The 23,318-nt window shown below is 46.4% G+C and overlaps 1 protein-coding gene across 17 annotated transcripts in view; it reads left to right on the forward strand.

Moving 5' to 3' along the window:
- The first annotated feature begins 212 nt into the window (after positions 1 to 212).
- mbnl2 (muscleblind-like splicing regulator 2) overlaps positions 213 to 23,318 on the forward strand; it is a 63,077-nt gene continuing 39,971 nt past the window's right edge. For 4 of the 17 annotated variants that reach the window (XM_084004193.1, XM_084004192.1, XM_084004206.1 and 1 more), the window contains exons 1-2: positions 3,421 to 3,706; positions 8,613 to 9,419. In XM_084004193.1, the coding sequence (XP_083860319.1) occupies positions 9,246 to 9,419 (174 nt within the window). In that variant the 5' untranslated portion in view covers positions 3,421 to 3,706; positions 8,613 to 9,245. Of the gene's footprint in view, positions 455 to 2,446; positions 2,466 to 3,416; positions 3,707 to 8,612; positions 9,420 to 23,318 lie in introns of those variants that run through there. The other 13 variants (XM_084004198.1, XM_084004207.1, XM_084004197.1 and 10 more) reach the window with 8 other exon arrangements.

The following is a 23,318-nucleotide window of genomic DNA, read 5'->3' on the forward strand; positions in this document are numbered from 1 at the left end:
TAAATCGAACGATATGTAGCAAAACATTATCATTTCAAGTGTATTTATCTCTCAGTCGCAGTTACAGTATGTCTAACCGTTGGAAATAAACGCGTCATTAATATTTAAACCTCACTACTTACCCCCTCGCGGAGCACATTCAACATTTCCTCAACTGTCAAAATCGCTTGTTGCTTCCTTCCCTAGCCTTAAAAGTAGTTAGCGAGCTAGCGTGTAGCATGTAATAGCTCACTTCTGTCACTCTGCTGATACGCCGTATTTCGAAAAGCGGAAAAAAGTTTGCAGCTGGAAAGAAAAAAAAAGGCGAGAACCCCCCCTCCCCGTCGAAGACCAACATTTTTTTTTTTGCCGTCCTGTTGCTACGGTCCGTAGGTCCCGTCACAGCCGAAATAGCGCTCCCGAGAAGCGGCGGCGGCGGTTGAAGTGCAGCTGGATGTGACAGGTTCGTCATCAGGTAAGCTGCAGGTAGTTAGCTTAGCTGCTAGCACCTCTCGCCTCTGGCGGTTCTTTGCGCACTTGTTACGGCGGCACGGGTGGATATAACGGTTCTTTAGACGGCGTGTTGCCGGCTGAAACGGTGGTAACGATGCTACTACAGTGTCATAAACATGCTGCGCTGGTGTCCGGACTGCTATGCTAGCTCAACAATCACTGCCCCAGACAGCTAATGAAAAACAAGTGAAAGCAGCTCCATGAAAAAAACCCCAAAAAATCAAATCAGCATGCACTTCCTGCGTGTCTCTCCTGCGCGGCTCAATGTAAACGCTTTCCGGGACGTGTTGTCTGTTAGTAACCAATGACGTGATGAAGTCACTCGGGAATAGGTTTTATAATAACTAATTTACTATCGATTGCGTTTGAGCAATGACGTCATTGTAAGAAGGTGCAATTCAAATGTGGAAAAAAACGTAATAAACTCAATTAAGGCCCCATTAATGCATTGCTAGATTGTAATTGCTGTGCATTAGAAATGAATAAAACAGGTATAGTGAGACTTAAAAGTGGAGGCTCATTTGAATCTGCTGCAGGTTGGCTTCACTCCACCGGGTTAATAAGTTGTAAATGCAAAGAATTGCACCACTTGAAGCAAATTAATATCAGTATAATAATATTTTTTTTTCATGGAATATAATGTGCATAAACTAAGGCTATTGTAGCACAAGTGTTTTATGATCATTCAGAAATGATCTTCATATAATCAGCAGTATGATTAATGCAATATTTTTCATAGGGTGAAATTAGAATTGGATACACAAAATAGATTATGTTTGATTCAGTTGGAATTCTAATGTAGAGAATGGAGCATTTCCTGGATAATCTTTTGCACACAGCCTTCACTGCTCAGCCTTGACGGTCCAAAACAAACTGGTTTAGCCATTTGCCCACGCATCCATTAGGCACTTGTTTATTCTCCATCATCATGTGGACTTGTGTGACAGACTTACCAGAATGGGTTTCAAGCGGAAGGAAGCACAACTCTCATGCCGCTTGATATTTGATTACGGCTAATAATAGAAAAAGACAGCTGCCTTTTCATTGATCTGTCTTCGGTGCCCTATTTCCGAGCCCTGTTTTTTTTTTTCTCTCTCTCTGTCGTGTTTAACTATCCAGTAGTACCGCCGGATTCAGCGTTCTGCACCGGGAAGCATTTTTCAAGCAGGTTAAAAGGCGTCAATTTGCTGTAATTAGCCACTGTTTGGAAATGCTCCTTTTTGTATTTGAAAACGAAGCAGCTTTGAGCCACAGAATCCTAAATCTGGTTGTGTGTGTGTGTGTGTGAGCCAAGCCGTTTGGGGTCAAACAGGACAGGGATAATAACAGGGGAGGGGATACCATGTGGGAAGGAAGTGGCTCAGCTTGTTTGTCTGCCAGCCCTTTGTTTGTTTTCCTGTCGGACCAATCTGTTTAGACGGTAGGCTATCTGAGGTCCACCGATGGAAAGTAGCTACAAGCAGGCTTGTTTTTCATTTAATGTCAGTTTTTCCAGTAATGTTTGGTATTGAGAAGTCAGCTTGCAGCTTAATGAGACATTGATAAGATTCCAGCTGGCGTCCCTGATAACATATTGAGTTGTGTGATTTTTCTGGACATAACAATCAAGTTTCATCCTGCAGTACTCGACAGTGTATTGCCGCCTAGTAGCATTCCTGCTCCTTCAATCTGCTGCATCTGTGTAAAAGTACAGCGAGACTACATTCATGGAAAGGTGTAAGGTGACACTTCTGCTTTTGACAAAGGCTGACATCCCCCCACCTCCCGGTGCATATAATGGCAGAGCGCTTGTCTGTGTTATTTCATTACAGGTGCTCGGATGCCTGAGATGACGTCAGCGTTCAGTGTCATTTGCTGAGGGAGACAATTTTTCATGCTGGAGAGATTAATACTCCCAACCCCCCATCTCCCCCTAAACCAGTTGACAACTCCGTTTCCTGTGGCGCATCAGACTATGAAAGCGTAATCAGACGGTAAATAGGTTTGTTTATCGTGGAATTGTAAGGCATGTTTAGCCTCATTGATGTCAACGAAACACCCAGGCTGCTGCGTCATTCACAGCCTTTGTTTGAGACAGAGACACACAGAGAGAGAGAGAGAGAGACACACACAGGAGAGAGACAGACGCTACAGCTGTTCTATTGAATCTGGATCGAAAAGTCATGAAGCTGGATCTCTGACTCATCAGTTCTGTGACGCTCCGGCTTCACGGCTCATAGGATGCCAACCGGCGTGTCATCAGCTGGGTGGAGGGGAGAGTACGAGTGCAGGGAGGAAACAGACCCAAGACTTTCACATCTCCCCCCCTCCCAACAGAAACGTACAATTTTCCACTCTGGTGAAATTGAGCTCTGAAAAAGCGGGGAACGTGCACAGGTGAGGGATGGAGATGGGATGTGTGAGGGGAGGGGAGGAGTGTGTGGATCGTGGATGAGTTTAGAGGACGGATGCTGAGGTAGAGGAGAGTCGGGAAGGGGAGGCGGTGCTCCTGTTTCATAGGGGGATGGTGTTAAATTTGATGCTGGAACATAGACAAGGTCATTATGAAACGACTTTGTTTACCGCACCGAGGTTGTTTTCTATTAGAAAGGCTGAAAGGATGGAGAAAAATAAATAATGTAATAGCTGCTTGAGCAGGGCATGAAATTGGGGAAATACCTTACTAGATCAGCATTCAGTGGCTGTTACTGTAAGCACAGTTTTCACCCTATCACTTATTCCACTCTGTTCCAATGGAGAGCCAAGGAAAGCTGTGATTCAGTGCAGCTGTCTTCCTATTGGCTGTAGCTGTGAAGGGGCAGGGCCTTGCCAGAGGCTGGTGGGCAGGAAGGGGCTGGCTTTAGGGGTGTTGGGGGGCGGGGGCGGGGGTTTGGCTGGAAGTGTTTCAGCCAGATAGTTGGAGTAGACACTCTTCTGCTTCCTGCCTGCCTGCCTGCCCGCCTGCCTGCCTCGCTCGCTCGCTTGCTCCCCGGCTGAGAGAGAGAGACACACACACATCGAGAGAAAATCCCTGTCTAGGCATGGACCTCCGGCTGCAGCACTCGGCAGCTCGCGAGGAATGACAACAGTTCACATGGTCATTAACTCCAGTCGCTGAGGCTGAAGGGAAAGCTGTACTGTAGCTCAGTGTCACAGAAGCACCGGGTGCCTCCTATGTTCAGGACAGCAGAGAGACAGAGGCACACGGCAGAGCTACGGGACCCCGTGAAACCAGGTGGGAAACAACCGTCACATTGGCTGGCTTTTTTCTTTTTCTTTTTTTCTCCCAAAGATTTTTTTTTTCAGGAGTTTTGCTGCAGTGTGCTGCATACCGGTCTGGGTGGGGAGGGAGGAGAGGGAATGTTTTCTCTGTGCGAGAGGCTGAAAATGAGGGGAGAGAGGGGGGAAGAAATATAGCGTGTGTGGGATAGATGCACAGTAGTAGTGGGAGCTCGTAGCCACGCAGTCACTAAACGTATTGCAGTTTCCAGCACTGTAATGGACTTTCTCTTCCGACTCCTGAGAGGCATTATCGCAGCAGTTGACTTGTCCCTTTCTCAGTGCAAATGTCAGGAGCGTTTTCTTCTTCTTTGCCACATGGGCTGCATACTTTTAGCTCTCGAGAGAAAAAAACTTGTGTTTTGTGGCATCTGCGCTGCCTTCTGCGGGTTCTCACAAAGTTTTTCTCTCCATATGGTAACTCTTGGTGTGCCAGCTTTCCAAAAACAAGGGCAAAGATTGCTTGTTCAGAACAGGATCCGGTGTTTTGACACTCTTGACACAAATAGCTGCCTGGATAAGCTGGAACTTCACAGTTCTAATAAGGCGCACATGATAATTAACCTTTTGTGTTGGATGAGGCATGGTTGGCGTGTCCCTAGCTTTTCGCTGTCTGTCTAGATTTAGCTTTGTTCTAGACGCTGGGCCTGGAGCAGTTCAGCGGCGGACATCATCGGCTGTATGGAAAAGGCCAGGGTGGTGTCATACATCTGGCTCTGGATCAAGGGGAAGTGGGTGTTTTCTAAAATGGAACATCAGTTCAGCCCTTCCTGTTGAGCAAAGAATGGGATAAGTCTCAGACAAGTACCGCGTCCTTACAGCAGCACCCTGTCAGCCAGAAATCCCCTTTCTCGGAATTGACTCTCATGCAAATTGCACCTCGAGATGGCATTAAACGGATTTAGCGGTTGTTAGGTTTTTCAGACGTTTTCTGCATGACAGAGGGAGGCTTGATTGCTCTGTGACACGAGGGTAAGTTTGCTGAATCATTCTGCACTTATGTGTTCAAGTGCTATAATTTGGAAGCTTAAGATTTCAGCTCGTTTGATGTGCGTTCACTTAATATTTCAAGGTACAAGAGCTTTAATCTAAAGTAGTATTTTTTTATCCTTGACTTCAGGTATAAAAAAAATTATATAGCTACTGTAGGTGCAGTGCTTCTGCAATTTTCCCATCAGGCTTTTACATGAAGTAAGCTCGGGTATCCTGTTAATCATCATGTTTATCTGAATGGCACTGTTCAACTCTGGCTGCCAACTATACTGTAATTAGCTGGTGACTTGCCTCAGTCCGGCAGCTAAGCACGGAGTAGATGGCACTCACACAGTAAACAAGGCCATTAATAGAGTGCAGGGGTTGATATCCATCACAGATGCTCACACTCACTCCTTGTATTAAAAACTTGCTTGGGGAAGGAACATCGTCTGTTGTGTGTTATGAAACGGGCCACCGGTCAGGAGAGGAATGCGCGGTCCCATATCATGAGCAGGGCCATTCGGGTCATTGTGGTTTAGCTAAGGCTATTATGATATGGGGCACATCTATCTGCTGACTCCGTGAAATGCTTCTTGTTGTGTAGCTTAGCGCTGGTACAGCCTCTGCTGAGCTCACTCACCCGTCCTTATCGCTAATGGTTGATGATATTGAACTCAAGCAGCCTTAGCTTATGCCAGAGACAATTTCATAAGCATCATAATGTCCGTAGTATTAAACAGGAATTAGGCTGCAGGGTATAGCCCGTCTCTGATCCTCTGTGGGGGTAAAGGAACGTTTTTGCAAAGCTGGTGATGTCACGTTGAAAAGCTAGGTGAGGTTGGTTCGGGACACTTTGATAAAACCTTTACTGTGAGGCCTCACTCCTTTTCCATTACTCACTGGAAACTGAACATTTTCCCATTTCACTCCAACAATGAGGCTCTCTCTCCACAGCCTTAAACAACATTGACCACTTGTTCCCCTTGGCCATGCAAATGATCACAGGAGTGTGGTTTCGCCAGCATAAAATGGTAATAAATGGAAATGCAGCCGCTCAGGTACCCGGCTCGTGTTTGCTCGTCTGTCACAGCCATTTGTATTTCAACTTTATTTTCGCTGGCAACACCTGGCTGATGCCACAGTAAACGTTGTCGCAAGGCTTACGACCAATGAAAACCCGGTAGCTTATCATCTCTGCTGAACAAATACAAGCGGCCGAGATAAACTGCACCGCCCAGACAGGCCGCAGAGATACCAGACTAATGGGTTACATGCGTGGTATTCAGAGGTCAAGCCAATGACTTTCACTCGAGACGCCCCGGTCCCACTGACTCTCATTCAATTAAGCGGACTGACCAAGATAATGCCCCTGCCAGCTGGCCTTAGTAAGCGTCAGTAATCCATAAAGTCTAGTAGTCTGCAGCGCTTTTCTTCACATCTCCGCTGGGCTTTATCAGGTCACCCTGTCTGTCCACTGTTTGTACTGAGACAACAGAGGGGACAAAGCCTTCTCGCAGGAACTCAGGAACTAAAGATAAACAGGATACACGCTGAGGTGCAGGATTTGGCTCCTTGGCTTTAATGTAATATGTGGTCCTGTATAGCTGAAGCAACACTGTCAGTGTCACTGTCATTATGGTTTCACAACTGTACACCTGTGTCAGTCAAGGTGTACAGGTCAAAATTGGATTGATTAATCACAATCGTCACTGATTGATTGCCTTCTCGATTTAATTGAAGAATTGATTGAGGCCTCCCCTCAATGCAGATTTAGTGCACAACAACAAAGTGCTTGGACAGCTGTTAGATTTGCTTGCCATATTGCACAAACAGAGGAGTCTATAAACAGTCCTGCAGCAGACATGCCGTCATGCTACCGCGTGACCGTTATCATACCGTTTCCCCATGTGACGGCCTTTTTGATCTTCGCTCCTCGCCGTTTATGACAAAGACATTGTTTGAATGTTGCCCGTGAACTTTTCCAACCAACCCTTATCCACACTGTAAGCCCACTCTATTTGATGAAAAGCTTTTTCGCTGCTGTACCACCTCCGCTTTCTCCACAGCAAAAAAAATAAAAAATGGCACGCGGCCGTGCTTCCCTGACCATTTTAGCACATCTCCCTCCATCATTCGAGGCCAAGTCGTTTCACAGAGAAACGGCGCCATCGTTCCTTCGGAAAAAGTAGGTTAGCTTGATCACAGACTTGTTATGGCCTCTAAAAATAAGACGGGATTAATTGTTAAAGGTCAGATCTGACATGATTCTCTTACCTGACTTTCTCTGCTGCAGCGATTGGCTCTCTCCCTCGGGAGATGGTGTGGAATTAAATCCTGCCTTGGAGAGTGGAGCCCGGGCGTCGGGTACCATCGGGCGAGGAAGCTTCTCATCTCATTTCACATGATCAGCACTAAAGTGGGACAATATCATTAGCTAGACAATGGTCCGGATTCATAGGCTTGGAACAGTGGGTGAAGCATCTGAGCGTCTGCCTGCCGCTTGTTGTCTAAGGAAAATCTACCTGTCTTTATGACCGGCGGGGAGGAAAAAATCCATCACAGTCTGGAAAATATTTTATTCATAAGCAAGGGAATATCGTCTTGTCCTTATGGTCTTTTTGAGCTTCTCGCTTTTGATATATCAGACTTCAAAACAAAACCACAAACAGAATTCACAAGTTTCCACTTAGAGACCAACTTTCAGACTTTGACGCAGGAGGATTTACGTGTACAGGACAGCAGGGCAAAAACCCAAATCACCTGAAAGACACCTGCGTGACGGCCGTGTAGCGTTTCTATCTGAAGGGATATTCTTCCCCCCTTAACAGTAGCGTAGATGGTTGAGGTACAAGTCTCAACTTGCCTTCATTAAAACCAAGTATGCCTTTAGAGGTCGTTAAGATATTGTTCTCGTAGTGTTTTGCTCTTGTTGGTTTTCCGTGGACACGTTTATATATTTAGAACAGCAAAAGGGGGAATCTTTTAACCAGAGCTGTGTGTGTGTTTTTTTTTTTTTACAACCCTTCTCCTCCCTCAGTCTGGTGTCCTCAACCCCCCTTTGTCCCGCCCCCAGTTTGCAGAAAAACATTTCCAGATGTGCCAAGAAAGGAGCTCCTTGCGCAGTAGCTTATTAATGGATTTCGTATGCTCAGGCGAAAGGTCACTTCCTCAGATTGTTGCTCCGCCTATTGTCCCCCTTTGTCTCCCCTGACAACAGAGACACAGAGGCCAGTACCTTTACTGGAGGAGACAGCATACACACATTCCCCCCATGAATGTAAATGGACAGGCCGCTGTCAATGAGACTGTATCTAATTTGGATGGTGGGAGACCAGTGAATATTGTGGGACACTGGACAGCGTCATAATCGTGTCTGGCACTCGCGTATGCATCTGTCTCGGTCCCTCTGTGGCTGCTGGACGGCTGCCCGGAATAGTGCTGTGCTTCGCGGTTTTCTATTGGCTGCAGCATCCCGCCGTGCATGGCTCTACATGGTGGGTTGGACCCCGGGGCTTGTTTTTTTTTCTTTTTCGAAATTCTGACTAGATGCTCTTGTCCATCGTCTCATAGCGTGGTCACTTTTGCGTGTATGTTGGAGAGCCGGTGGGCTTGTAGTCACTTCGTACAATAGTGCACAGCAGTGATTTTGGGGACTTAAACTCAAGTGGCTTGTGAATAACCTCACAGCTGCCTTTTCTATGGTTCATCAGCACTGTACTCCTTAGAGCTAGCACCCCTCTGGGCCAGTATGCACACAGATTCAGATTGACATGCATACACAAACACTGTTAACGCCTGCCAAAGCCCATTACGTAAATACTTGCCCATCATCTTTATAAAAGTTTTTTGTCTCACTCTGTTTCCCCTCTTTTTCTTCTCCATTTCAGACAATTGACAGAAAGTGCCTTGTGAGACAACGTTCTTACTTGAAGATCCCTGGGCGTTCCAGATTATCCCCGCCGTCTGCAGTCGTGACCTGTTTGTTTGTCCTCCACTCGTGCTCAGTGTGAGGAAACCTCAAGTGAAGCGGCGGAGCTACTGCACTGCTGGCCAAGGTGCCAAAGCTCCGAGAGAGTAGGTAGTGAAGAAACAACAGAAAGCCACAAACTTTGTGTTCTAAGCTGTGCCATCGCACCTCAGAATAATACCAACATTGCACCCATACAAAGGTTATTTTGGGGGACTCTGAGCATGCCCCCTCTGCCTTGTCAGAGGCCTGCACCTTTCTGATTGATGAACAATTAGCTGTGTGACTGACAATCTCCACAACAGCAGTGCAGTCCCATGCTCCAGTCACAGAGACTTTGCCAGTCCATTACCTCCACTTTCCTGTCCACAAGGACGAACCTAATCCGCTGACCTGACGCACATCATTTATAGCTGCATGGTCCATCAGTTTTAGTTTGTTGTGCGTTTCATTTCTTTACTGGAACAGTGTGAAACGCCTGCCCAGAGGATAGCCTCCTCCTACAACCGAGTGGCTCCACTCCACCCCCGGCTCCACAGCCAGTGCTGCTGACATGGCTCTAAACATTGCCTCCATGCGGGACACAAAATGGCTGACCCTGGAAGTGTGCCGGCAGTTTCAGAGAGGGACTTGTTCACGCAGTGATGAGGAATGCAAATTCGCCCACCCACCCAAAAGCTGCCAGGTGGAAAACGGGAGGGTGATCGCCTGTTTTGACTCGTTAAAGGTAAGGACTTTTAAAACAGCAGGTAACTGCTGTGTTCTTGCTGGGATCTGTCCTTTTATATTTTCCCTCCAGAGTATTATTTACATTACATTAATATGAAACCTCTTCAGTCCTTTTTCATGAGGTTAACCTGTACTTCGTTCTCTGTCAAACAATGCAAAGCAAATGTGGCTAATTGGATCTCATCTCCGCCGCACCAAATATAGTATCTGACATGAAAAAAACGTTTTGTGGTCCCTGATGGTCGGTGGGTGTAGGTTGTCTGCTCAAATTAGCTTGTGTGTCAGGTCTCCATGCTGCGCTGCAGTTAGCAGACCAGCCTGACCTATGAAGCTAAAGGCCAGAGAGGTCTGTTGTCGTGTTCACCGTCACCACAGGTGTGTGCGCCTGTAGTTTCTTTTTAATGCGGTAAGTTCCTCTCGTGTTACCGCGCCGCGTCCATCATCTGTACATGTGGGCCAACATCTGATCGCCGCAAGTCATTCCGGGGCTTCTATTCCTGGGTGCATGTCAGCTGTTACACACAACCAACGTAAACAGCCAGAGCTCATTTTGTGATGTTTGGTTCTCACAGATAGATGGATGGAAATGTTAAAATCGCTTTGATTTATATGGAAATACGTGCCAAGTATTCATTCCTTTTAAATGAAGACCTTTGGTTAATTTGGAGTCTTGCCTACTCAACAGCAACCCTTTATTTTCAAGCTGCGTGGAAGTAAAATAAAATAAGAAAGCCAGCAGTGACAATGATAAATAGCCAAAGAAACTAGAGCAGAACACAGAAACTATCAGGAGTTAGTCTCTTTCTAAGTATGAACTATTGCTTCATATACAGCAGTGCAGTGTGTGGTTTGTGCAATTCCCATTTTTTAAGGTCGTGAATGAGGTCAATGACAAAGGAAACAAGCAACGAGCTGTTCCCCAATCTGATGTGGTACGTTTTTTTTTTCCCCTGTTTCTGAAAACTGCGACCATGTCGTCCTCGAAACGCATGGTAACATTTCAGACTTGAAATCCATTAAGATCTTTGGAGTATGTAAATGATCCTCCGTTTCAAGTCGCTCATGGTCAATTACTTTTTCAACACCATGAAAACCAGCTGTGTTTGCGGTGCCATCAGCTGTTTTCTTGGCTAAAATGGTAAGGCGAGCTAACGCTCACAGCCTGTCATTGACTGACATTCCTCCCTTTCCATTTTGCGAGCCGTTACGCCGTCATGGTCTAACGAGCAAACAGCTGACTCCGGTTGGGATCGATTTGTCGCCGCGCCATGCAGGGGCCGGCCTGACATGATGATTTCGCTGTTCCTTGAGAAACGAAGCTTAATGACCAGAGCACTCAACCTCATATTAGTGCCTCCTTCCATTGAGACAAATGGTGGCTTTGAGGAAATCCACTGAAAAACCGTGCATCATTCTGGACCGTAATATACAGAATGAAGGGAAAGTCTTTCACAGGAAGCCGTAGAGTCACTTATCCCGTGACCCCTGTTCTCTGATTACATGACTCAGGCTTCTTTCAAAACGCCCAAAGCTTCTATGTCAGCACTCCTGTTGTTATTGGCAATCTTTATGCTAGTATCAATAGAACTTCTGCAGGCTAGACATCAGCTGACACTCCTTTTTTTAATCCTTGTATCTTGTATATTAGGCATGGGATGATATGACAATTCGATGTCACGATCATCCTGGATGAGCTCAAATCTTCATGCAGCTGTACCGTAACATGTACGGACAGATCTGGTCTCGTTCTCTGTCACACTCCCTGTCTCCCTCTTTTCACCACACGACCCAGTGACAGGACGAGAATACAGGATTCTCCAACTCCCCCCCCCCCCTTCCCACAAAGACTTTCCTCGTGACAGCTGAGAGAATGAATGCTTTATTATGCATTAGGAAATGTGTTTCGCTCCACGGCGGGCTGATTTCCACCCCATTACGCCGGTATCGTCTTCCTGGTTGTGTGCTGCCAGGCGGGACTTGGCCAATGATCAGAAGGGGTCTTTTTTTTGTTTTTCCCTAAACATGTGAAAGGTCCGGCTCAGGAGAGGAGTAGAGTAGTCGAGTAGTTGTCAGGCAACTGTAGGTGAGCAAATCAGTGGAGGATTTGAAACTGAGTGTTGTTTTCAGAGTTGGGGCTTCATCCTGTTAAACGCTCCTGTATCCAAATCTCAAATTTTGAAAATATAATCATTTGTTTTGACATGAGCGTGTCTGTCTGCTACTGTGTGCCATCCATCCTTATCCTTTGAGATATCAGAGTTCAGGAGTGAGTTCCAGCGACCTAAAAAACCTGATTTTGCATTTTTTTGCGGCGACGAGGCATCGTCCCTGCAGCATCCTTCTCTCAGCGCGTCTATAGTGTCGCCTCTAGGGAATTCTGTTTTGCCCTCCTGCTCTACGCTGTGGGCTTTAGAAATAGTCTCTCTGTGGCACATTTGTCATCTCTCAAAATAGGACAAGCTTCTTCATCCCTGTCCAACTAAACCTCTGTTCACATAGGTTGACATGGCCAGGTATCATTCATCTCCAGTGAGACGTGAACAGTTACGGGAGAAACGCTGGGAAAAGTCTTTTTAAATCCGTATGGTTTGTCCGTCTCAACTTTTGGAATTAGGGAAATCCGTGCAGACGTAACTTGATTTAGTCTGGGGACTGAAATATCATTCAACTTTGACCTTTAATCATTCACCGCAGAAGGCGATGGCCAATCAATAGAGGCAGAACTGCGTCGTGGGTCGAAGCCATTTCCTTGAAGCTCTTTGATACTTGCGGTGTGACCATGGAAACCAAGACATGGCGGTGGCGTCGGGGAGGGAACGGGGGCTGTGGGAAATGAGCGAGAATGTTAATGGAGTAAATGCAATCACACCAGTCATGTGATGATGTCACATTGGCTCTGACAGTAGCCCTTTGTTGGCGCTTATTCCTCTTTTCCATGTTTTTTTGCCTGTGTAGCACTGTCTCTGACCCTGCTAACTGAGTTACATTTTAATTCCTGCACAGTTAAAGAGAGTTTGTATTCATTTATTATTAATTTATTTATGTGTCATTGCACATATGTGACATAATGCACATGGGCTATATTTTAACCTTTATTTTCTAGAGAGAGTGTTCAAGTCTGTTAAGATTCTTTCTTTTTGTACCAGTCAGATTTTACCAGGTGACCTCCATGCCTGACTGAGCTTCAATAGTCTGAGAGGCGCTATCATGTTTCCTCAAGTTGCGGTTGTCATAAAGAAAGTGGCGACGCAGGAGAAACAATAGGGGCTACTTTTAGGGTATTTTTCTCATCTGTGTCACAGACTGGAAGCACTCCCCCTGGGGCTGAGGTGCCCTGGTTTCCCTCACTTTGTAACAACATCTTAATCCGGACTTTGCTTCAAAAGAGCATAAGTGTTTTTTGGGGGGGGGCGTGGGATGGCCGAAGCCTGTAAATAAAGAAGCGAGAGAACAGGGCAAGGTGTGAAATAAGTGACAAGTCTAGCCAGGTGGGAACACGAGCAACATTTTTAAACCGCTTATCAAATATCGCAATCAAGATGGAGGAGGAAAGTTACTCCATCGCTACCAGTCCAGACAGAAACCAGACGGTGAAACTTGAACGCTAATGGATTTATTTTTTTTTACTTTCCAGATTCCTCTGATTTATCTGTAGCTTCCTCCCTCTGGGCTTATTGCATTTGCATGTTTTTGGGAGATCCTTAGGAAGCCTCAGTGAACATGAACTTAATGCCCATGGCCTCGGCTCCCCCCCCCCCCCACTTTCCCTGTCTTGTTTTAAAAGATGGGCTCGGCTGCATTCCTCAGCGTAATCCTCTTGAACCGGGCCACACCCTGGGCAGAGCAAACATGTGGAGGGGAATGCATGCGGCGCAGCAGGAGTTGGTGTTCCCCCACGGTCATTCACACAGACACAATGAGGCACTGACTTGAGCTTAAAGTGGGGCTGCAGCGGACACGGCATGCTTTGATGAGCCCCCCCGGAGACCCCCAGCCGCTGCCGATCCTTAAACAGGCCCCTCCGTACACAGACGCATGCACGCACACTCCCCGTCCTCCCTGGGCTAACCCATGCCAAATTTCATTTGATCCATGTGATTTCACCCACCGAGGCCACAGCCTGGCTGATCTGAAAACAAGCTCCAGAGATAGTAGGAGATGAGAGAGAGGGAGGGAGGCAGTCCCATGACCCAGGTCTGTCCTCCTTCATGTAGTAAAGGTCTCATTATAAAGTTAGGATACGAGTAAGAGACACATTCATTTTGTGTCAATGCATTTGAACCTGAGTTAACCTCAGTAATTTACTTGAGTCACGTTAGAATGGCAACGTTTATAATTAATCTAACGCACCTTTTTGCTGCTAAATTAAATCAGGCTCAAAGTCTGAATCCTGTCTAAACCAACATGTCTAAATCCACCTTTTTCCTCCCCATGATCTTACTGTTTGACTCTTATCTTTTAATGTTCTGTCTGCTAGTCGGTTGTATTTTTCTTTTAACTTTGGGATAAACATTCATAGAGGTTATTGCCGTTACGACCAACTACAGTATTGCACTCTATTGCTGTTGATCAGGGAAGCTGATACAGTAGGGTACATTTTAATTGGGCCACTGCTCTGACCCGTGTGTGTGTGTGTGTGTGTGTGTGTGTGTGTGTGTGTGTGTGTGTGTGTGTGTGTGTGTGTGTGTGTGTGTGTGTGTGTGTGTGTGTGTGTGTGTTGTGTGTGCGTGTGTGTGTGTGTGTGTGTGTGCGTGCGTGTGTGTGTGTGTGTGTGTGTGTGTGTGTGTGTGTGTGTGTGTGTGTGTGTGTGCGTGCGTGTGTGTGTGTGTGTGTGTGTGTGTGTGTGTGCGTGCGTGTGTGTGTGTTTGTGTGTAGCTGCAGAATCAGTAGAATCTCGTATTCTTAGGATATTCAGACATTTCAGGGAATGAATCAAACACTTTTGTGATCATCTTTTTTTAACTCTCTTAAAAATCAGTTATATATTTTTTTATTTCAATGGTTTTATTCAATACTTGATTTCAACCGTGCATTACTGTGGTCTGTTATTTCTCTACGGCAGACCACTGCTATGAATAACAGACTGTTGCCATGGACGCAGTTCTGATCTCAGCGAGCGGACCGTTTTTCTTTCAGCGGAAGCAGTAAAATAATTTGCATCGGGGTCCCGCTCATCCTTCCGGGGCTAATTCCGCAATAACGAGCGACTCGCCGAACATTATCTCTCACTTTGTTTCCTGTTTTTTGAAGCGCTTTATTGTTTGCGTGGAATCACAGTCCATGGTTTACAGCTTTCACTTTTGAAACAGTTTCGCCGTCGACTGTCGAGCCAAATATAATATGAACACCTGAGAATAGTTAGGCGTGAAGGTGTGGGAAAAGCGCATTTGTTATATCATAGGCTGAACTTGATGACAGCATAGCTTCTCCATAAAACAGAAAATGTATGGCAGCGCTGCTGGTCATGTCAGATTGAAGAGTAGGTGTTTGTCACCCAGTGAGCCTCCTGCAATCATGATGGAGAGACTGAGTGCTGAGAATCTGCCCATCTGCTCTACCAGTGTCTCACCTGGTCTCAATCCGCCCACCATCTCTGAGTCATCCTCTTTTCCATCTCTCTCTGCTGCCCACAGTGCTGATAAAGTACTAGATTCTCTGCACTCGTTTTCTCTTTGTGAACCCCCCCAAACTTAAATCAGCGCTGCAGAATCAATGCCATCCTCACATTTGGAGATTTCACAGCCAGCTGGACTCAAACGCGCTTACTGCTGCAGTAGCCGTCGCTGTTGTGAGCGCCGCTGCAGCAAAGCAGGAAGGCAGATCTATGGCGAGTCGGGCAGGAGGCTTGACCTTTAGTATCGGCCGCATTAATTATTGATAGGTAGTTTCACCATCACTCATCAGGGGCAGACTCAGGTTGTCCTCATCTAATTTCTACTGCGAGTCCCGTTTTTTTTTTTGTCTGCTTCATTCCATCGTCTCCCGTCGTACGTGATTCCGTTTAAAAATGCATATCATGCTTGGAAAATCAATAGCTTTTTCCCTAGAAAGACCATAGGTGCTGGCCTCAGTATATTCCTTGTGTTGCCTGCATACAGTACAGAAGCATATGGCATTTTCTCCAGGCTTTTTTTAATTCTCCTCCGATTATAAAATGGGCAAACTTACAAAGACAAAGAGCTCAAGATGCTCCACAACTCCCACCCATCCACCGCCAGCACACACACACACACACACACACACACACACACACACACATGCACCAAGGGAGCTACAAGCAGTTAGACAGACAGCCCCAGCTGTCTCCCAGGGGCCAGCCTTTATAATGAGACAGAGATCTTCTTAATTGGCTCTATCTAATGAGGCAACAGAAATGCGATCTTAAGGGGCGCTCCACTTTTTTGGACTAAATGACTTTTACTCTGTGTCAAACAGGCTGTTGTGGCTTGACATCTTAATCCCATGTGACGAAGATGTCTACCCTTATGTATTGCAAAAATGGATATAAATTGGTGCAGCTTTAAATTCTGACTTGCACCCTCGCCACACCGATAATGAAGAGGCACTTCATTAGACGGAGGCTAAAGATCGAATCAGAGGGATGAAATAGTGTAGGTGTCTGAAAATGGCCGATTACCTCAAAACTATGCTGCTGTTGCAGTCGTTTGGTGCCGTGTGGCTACAGTAGGCGGTTTATTCAGGGCCAATCTGAATCCCCTCAGAGACATCAGGTTTAATAGGCTTGAGCGTAGCTGCTCCAAATTGGGGTAATCTGACAGAGCGTTGCCTGGATGAAAGTCTTGGAGTTGTAAATGGGTCTCGTGTTCGTGAATGAAAGTCTTCCAGCTGTCGAGTGAGAGGGAGTGCCAGGTTTGTAAATGTTTTCATACCAATACGCACTAATTCAGCTTTGATGCCGGTGTCTTAAATGATGCTTTATTGATGCTGAGCTCAGTGTGCGTTCCCACAACAACAATAGAGCTGGAGTTCTATTATTAAAGCATAAATCACAGTTTTCCTATCGGGAACAACATACAAGTTTATTTCTGAGATCCAGGAACGCGGCGATGTCGCCACAGAGAATAAGAACACAAGCTGTCAAAGCTTTGCAATCTTTTGATGCCCCAAAACATGCATGGTAATTTGTACTATTCTGAGTAGGGATTGTTTTTTAATACCCAGTCCAAGCAGGAGGTATTATTTGTATCACACCCTTCTCCCCTCGCCCCTAACCACACAGGGTGGCCATACCATAAAGGTCAACTTTAGGTCACAGCAGCACGTCTGGGCCCATGCATGTGTGTGGACAGACAGTCGGGGGGGGCATGCGAAGTTCACGGGCGAAAGTGAGATGGCACGGTTTCACACCCAGCACATGCCTGCACCAGTGACCCGCAGCGACAGGTGGGGGTCACTAATTGGCAGCGTGCACCTTCGCAGAGGCGGGTGGACCCATGGTGGGTGAGGAAATGAGGGTTGCAAGCCGTCAACGCATCCATGACAGGAAATGCGTCGGGTTTAAGGATCACACACGACGCTGGTAGCAGTTTATTCTTTCTTTTTTTAACCATAGAGAAAACAGTAAAAGAGCAGGGTGATGACACGGGTGACAAGTGAGATTAATATGTTTACCTGCATCCCTACATTTAAGCTCAAATGCTGTTTGAGTCAGCGTACCCTGGTTTATTAATCCAATCTCTTCAACCGAGGGGGCCACTTCATATAAACACTCTCTACCTCGCTGTTCTCAACCTTGTGAGGCTTGTTTTTCATCCTCTCCACTTGGGCGTAGGGTCCCCTCAGCCCATGGGGAGAGAGCGTCCTCGGAGGCCTCATCACCACAACCAACAAACAACATGCCGATCCATATTCCCCCGCGGTCGCACGCGGCAAACACTAAATTGCGTTTGATTGCAAAGACGTTTGTGGGTTTTTTTGCGGGATCTGTTTCAGCGTTAAAACCAGCACACTGTGACGTTTAAATAACTCGATTGTAATCACTCGCTGGCTTCCAGTGGAGTTATGTTTCAGTACGTCAGGGAGAGACGGCATGACTCCTCTTGTGATGTATGCTAGGCTATGAATAACTCAGGCATTTCATCCAAGAAATGATCAAAGACCAGATAAGATTCATAACAGGAATACTAGTGTGCTTCTTAATTCTCACTTGAATAACCGGGCTCTCCAGTTTCTCTCTCTCTCGTATGAATTATAGACCTACACCTCTCAACTTTTGTTTTTTTTTTGTAAGCAAGCAACCAAAGCTTTAATCTCCAAACTGGAGGGTAAGCAGCCACCCAACATTTTTGCCCTTATCTGCTGAGTGTGTTCGAAAGAGGCTTTGATGAATCTGCTCTCTCCCTTCCATCTCATTATCCTCCTTCATCTGTTTTATGGATTTACACAACTCCTCAACGCGCTCTGACACGCGGTCGATGGTGTCACCGGGGGAAGAAGATGTGGGCTCGCCTGTTCCTTTTGTTCCCCCCCGTCATGTTATCTGTTTAATTTTTATTGTCATTAGCGTTTGTCGTGGGTTTGTGTTATTCTTAGAACGCTGCAGCTTTTGATCGCTAAGGGAGTGATTGAATCTGAGGTATCTGTTAGCAAATGTAACATCAGGAAATTAATATAAGGCCCGTTTCCTCTTGGGGCTGTGCCACAGTTCTTCTCGAACTAGGGCATCCGCATCAGATAACCTATTTCTATGAAACCCCTTCGCTAGCATGGCTAGCTTGGGCTCCACACGTGTACAGGACTGCTGTCATACCAGCGCAAAGCTGACGAGATCCGTCTTCTGAGCATAGACAGCTTGTGGAAAGCAGGCTAGTGCCTCAGTCGTTTAGCTGTGACTCACCTGTCAACAGACTGAGAGGTGGCGTTGTCATAGCTGAGCTGTGTGTGTGTTTGTGGCAGAGTGAGAGTTGGGACACTTCCCCCCTTCAGAATGCGCTGTACACATGTGTGTTTGTGTTTGTGTGGCAGATTAGAGGAGCTGGAGAGGGTGGGTTTCATGTCTCAGCAGGTCACAGATGATCAGATTAACTGAAGCAGGGCTCCAGCCTCCTGCCGGATTAGCAGCAGGGACCTGGACTCTGCAGGTGCCTCGCGACGGCAGCCACAGAACAGTCCGAACAGTGGTACACGCCTTAGCCGTCACCTGAACGCCGATAATGGACTTTTAAATTGCCGTTGCCTTTTGTTTCCCTACTGGAAGTTGACATTACAGCTTCTTTGTTCGGATGAAGAAACGTTTTTTTTCATAACCTCCATGAAGTATATATCGCAGCTTTCAGAGGAATATAGTCTCTGCATATTTAGGCACAGCAGTGCAGAGCTGAATAAAGCAAAATAAGTTAATTGATTGCCCTGGACTCTTCAGGGTCCTTCGATTGAGGCTGTGCTGTAAAAAAAAAGAATAAATCTCCCCCGTAACTTTATTTTTCTCTCCCATGTGTAAAATGTACATACAGCCCAATTGGAAAGAATCACTTTGTGTGTCGACACACAGCTTTTTTTAGCTAACTGATCACCAGCTGCACTGCCAGTGCTGCATAGTGTCACAGTAGCATGTGATTTTTCAGCTGATAGCACAACCACTATTTTGAGACACCATAATTGTTTACAAGGTGATGCCAATGTGAGCCAAAGGAACGGCATGAATCTGAATCGATAAAGAGGCACATTCGGCCTTTATACCCCCGTCCCTTCCCAGCCCTCCTCGTCTCTCTCTTCTTGGGTAATCTGAGGTGCGTCAGCAGCAGTGCGACTCCCTCCATCTGTGGGATTACAGCTGGTGAAACAAAGACTCTTAATTACTGCTGAGGCAGCATAGTCTGCATGTGTGCCTATTGTGTCTATATAACCTGGTCTCTGTCCTTTTTATCATCTGCATTCACTCACATTATCACTAGCCAGGTCAAATATACCTGATCGCAGTGTAATCAGTGGTGTTACCTCTGCAGTTCTACATTGAAATTCCCCGCGGTTCCCCATTGATTCGTGCTCTCCATTACCCGCCCAAATGTAGGCAAAAAGCCTTTGGCTATCATTTCATAATGGATTTTCAGTGTTTCCTGGTGTCCCGGAGCCTAACTGCTTCAAACAGATCCATTAGTCCAAACGGATCCATTAGAGCCCCCAAAACAAAACAGGATCCTTAAGAGGGAGCATTCTCTGTGTTTGAGGATGAAGGGAAGCCCTGTCCATGTGCATCCAGCGCCTCGCTACTTTACCGGGTGCTAGGATCATTGGGTCGGCACTTCTGAGCACTGCGGTGCCTGTCCTGATGGTGTCTTATAGCCGGGTGTGGGGGGGTGGGTACTTTCACAAGAGTGGTCTCCTTGTGAACCCATGACCAGCAGTTAGTGCCCCCTGGAAAAACAACAACTCAAAAACAAGTGAACAAGCAGAACGACAGTGTCACTTCCTGGAACTGCTCATTCCAGGATCCGCTCCAGGAAGTTGGTGCAAGCCAAGAAATGCTCTTATTTGGGTATTTCTAGGCACAAACGTGCATATCTGTAAACCAAACATGCTGTCAGAGGATTGAGCGTGTATCTTCACAATGTAAATGAAATGGCATAAAAGGCAGGATGTTAATGCGACACTGAGGGGGGAAAGCAAAGAAAGAGATATGAGGGAACATCCACCCCCCACCTTCAGTGGTCAGTGGGGACACAACAGGTTCTTCGACTATGCTCTAAGGGGATTACACATATCACAGGCTTCATGTCAGAAAAATTAGTGTCAGTTCCTCACAGCGGCCCTCCTCCTCTCACGCTGAGAAGGACAATCGGATGAAGACTCTGCTACAGCGTCTCTGATTGCTGCTTTATTCTCCACCGTTGTGCCACTGTGCTGCTGACCCTACCAAGTTCCCCCCCTGACTGGATTCCAGTCTGCCGATACTGCCAGTCACGCAGCCATCGATCACGTCAGCTAGCGCTGTGCCAGCATCAGATAGACGTCGCGAGGGCTCAGATATGTGAAGTCTACCGAGCTTCTCTAGGGGGGGAAAAAAGTGGGTGGGGCTCAATGGAGAAAGGCATGCACAAAATGCATTCCCAGGACTCGGCACTACGTGATTCATCAATATTGTTATTGAGGTGTGGGAAAGAAAAGCAATGGCTCATTGTGAGTGTATCCATCTTGGACAAGCAGCAAGGCACTAGCCTCCCTATTAAGGGGTGTAGTCTAACGTCACCTTTATGAGGACATTTACAGCTCCTCTGTCGGCTGCAGCCTATAGGCAGCCACTCTCTGTCGCCAGCGGGCCCGGAGGATAGAGCGCCCATTGAGGGCGAAATGCAAATGTTACAGTGGTGAACGGAGGGGCCCACAACTGAAGCGCTATTCTGCAGAGGGGGTGGAAGACTGGCCCTCTGTGTCTGTGCCACCCACAGACACACAACGGTCATCACTCTGACCATTCAGCCCGGCTGATGAAGGAGGTGGGGGGTCTCGGGTTGGGGGGGGAGGGTTTCTGCCACTGACGGAGATGGCAACGTTAAGCCCAGGCAGGGGATGCCAGTTATAAATGGAGCATTTGGGCCTGTGTTATATTCTGGGGGCGCTCATTATGTTTCAGAATCGGGGCCAGTTCCATGAGGGATTGTGGTTTAATAATGGCTCTTGTTTGAATGTATTGACAGTGGTATTAATCATAGGAATGACATTCAAATGCTTTGGATTTTAACAGATTTTTCTTCCTTTAAAGGGAATATCGCAGCTCTATCAACCCCTTAAATAGGCACCGACAGGGTCCTGATGTCTGAGTCTGGTTAACAATATTTATTTATTTTACAGTGCTGGCAGTGGAATGACATCAACACACTGAAAACATTACTAGATGCAAACAAAAAGTACAAGCACGGGGTCACAGGCAGTTCACAATGTATACAGCCAGAGGATGGAGTGTTTTTCTGTCTGCTTAGTTGCCATAGTTGGAGCGCTGCAGCATGATAGTTATGTTGTGTTTGGACAGGAGAAATGCTGCACCGTCCTCAGCACCCTGTCACTGGGTTTGGATGGATTGGGGTTTTTTACTGCTGTGAAAGTTTTTTTTTTACTCTCCCTCTCTCTTTCTGCTAAAGATTTATCCACTGGGATGGCATGCTGAGAGAATATATATGTATGTAACATTAGCGGACTAACCCCGCATTTAGTTCATGGTCATATCCAGTAGAGCTGTACATGCACATGTCATAATAAAAGCATGATTAAATTGCAGAATTAAAGCCTATTTTACAGATACAAAATAAGCAGTGGATTTCCAGAAGTAATTACTAACTAAACACATTGAAAGAATTTCACAGTGTGAAGTGAGTGTAATCCTAATCTGTTTATGAAATTAGCCCTCCTTGAATCAACCCTGATGTGAAACACATTTTAATTTATGTCACCACTTTATGGAAACTGGGAAAACAATAAGTGCTCTCTTGTCGTCTCTGAAACAGCGGATCTATTTCACGTGAAAACGACGGATAATTTATCTCTGATCTCTCCGTCACGGTTTGATTGTTTTTCACTGCGACGCCAGGAGATAATTATCCATTCTGAATCAAAGCAGCTATTAGTGCGTCCCAAAGCATGGATCATCGCATCTCATACGCGGAGGGTGCTACGGCGCAGCCCACAATGAAAGTTGCCATGTGAGAGACCCTCCTGAAAGGTGTAATTTCAGCGTGTAGCCATGGCTACACACACCGGCGGCTGCTGCGCGCATCACAGAGGTGCCTTGGTGCTTTCAAAAGATCCTTTTCATAGACGGCCGCTCGGAGGCAATGCCCCTGATGAATGGATTTCTGCTCCGCTCTGAGTGGGTGGCTTCGACAGAAGGCACAGTATGTGTGTCTTTCCGTGTGGATGCTTTGCGTGTGTCTGCCACCCTCTTAAAAACAAAACGCTCTGAAGCCAGATGATGCCGCTGCATTGTCGTCACGCTGCTTTTTAAGCACCGTCATGGCTGCGCCGGTGGACCAGTTCCCCGCTCAAACCGTCAGCCTCTTTTTTTTTTTTTTTTTTTTTTTAATATGTGATGCAGTGTCGCCTCCCGACGAAGCTTACCTCATCGTATGTGCTTTGAATCCCCGAGCGCGTCGTCCCAGACTGCAGCCGGGGACCTTTCACTGACGACCATTAGTCTTAATCGCTCACACAAAACGTAATTGCTATGTATAACCATCACTGTGCCCTTCTTGAAATTGGCCTTAGTGTGTTTTATTAAAGCAAGAATTGCTTCTGCCATAAAGCAGATGTTAGATTTTCACCCTTACTCAGAGCTAATCAGGGAGAAGTGACGTGGGTGAAAGCTTTTTAACTGCTGTGCACGCTACCAATAAATTAACACCTCCCTGGGTTTTTAATGAAAGCACCATAATACGTGTGTGGGGGCGTGTGTGTTTTTATCAGCACTGTTCCTTGATGACAACTCTGGATGCCAGGATGTCTTTTCAACGATGGGATTAGCCCAGATTATAGCTTTTGGACTACCTGACCTCTTATCTCCAGTCTGAAATTCCTCTAAATGAACCTCTTTTGTGTGCAACCTAATGATCTAACACCCCCCTAAAGGATCTCAGCCATGTTGATGCCCTTTAACCGTATTTATAGAAAATCCATATCCTCTTCACTGTTCGGCGCTGAGACTTCCAGGTGCCTCGGCTAGTAAAAGACACTGTGAATAACGGCGTGCAGGATGTGACATGTTAAAAGAAAGGCTATGTTCACACCGGGTATAGAAATGTACAGTCCAGGTAGTAACATGAGGGGGCAACACTGCTCTTAACCACCAATAATCAAGACTGAAGACAAAAGGATGGTCACTTTCCTCGGTTGTAAAAGTCTGTTTTAGTATTTTACACCAGACTTCCTGGGTCATAGTTCACCGTTTCAT

Source organism: Eutrigla gurnardus, assembly GCF_963514095.1.
Source record: "Eutrigla gurnardus genome assembly, chromosome: 24".
Classification (NCBI taxonomy): Eukaryota; Metazoa; Chordata; class Actinopteri; order Perciformes; family Triglidae; genus Eutrigla; species Eutrigla gurnardus.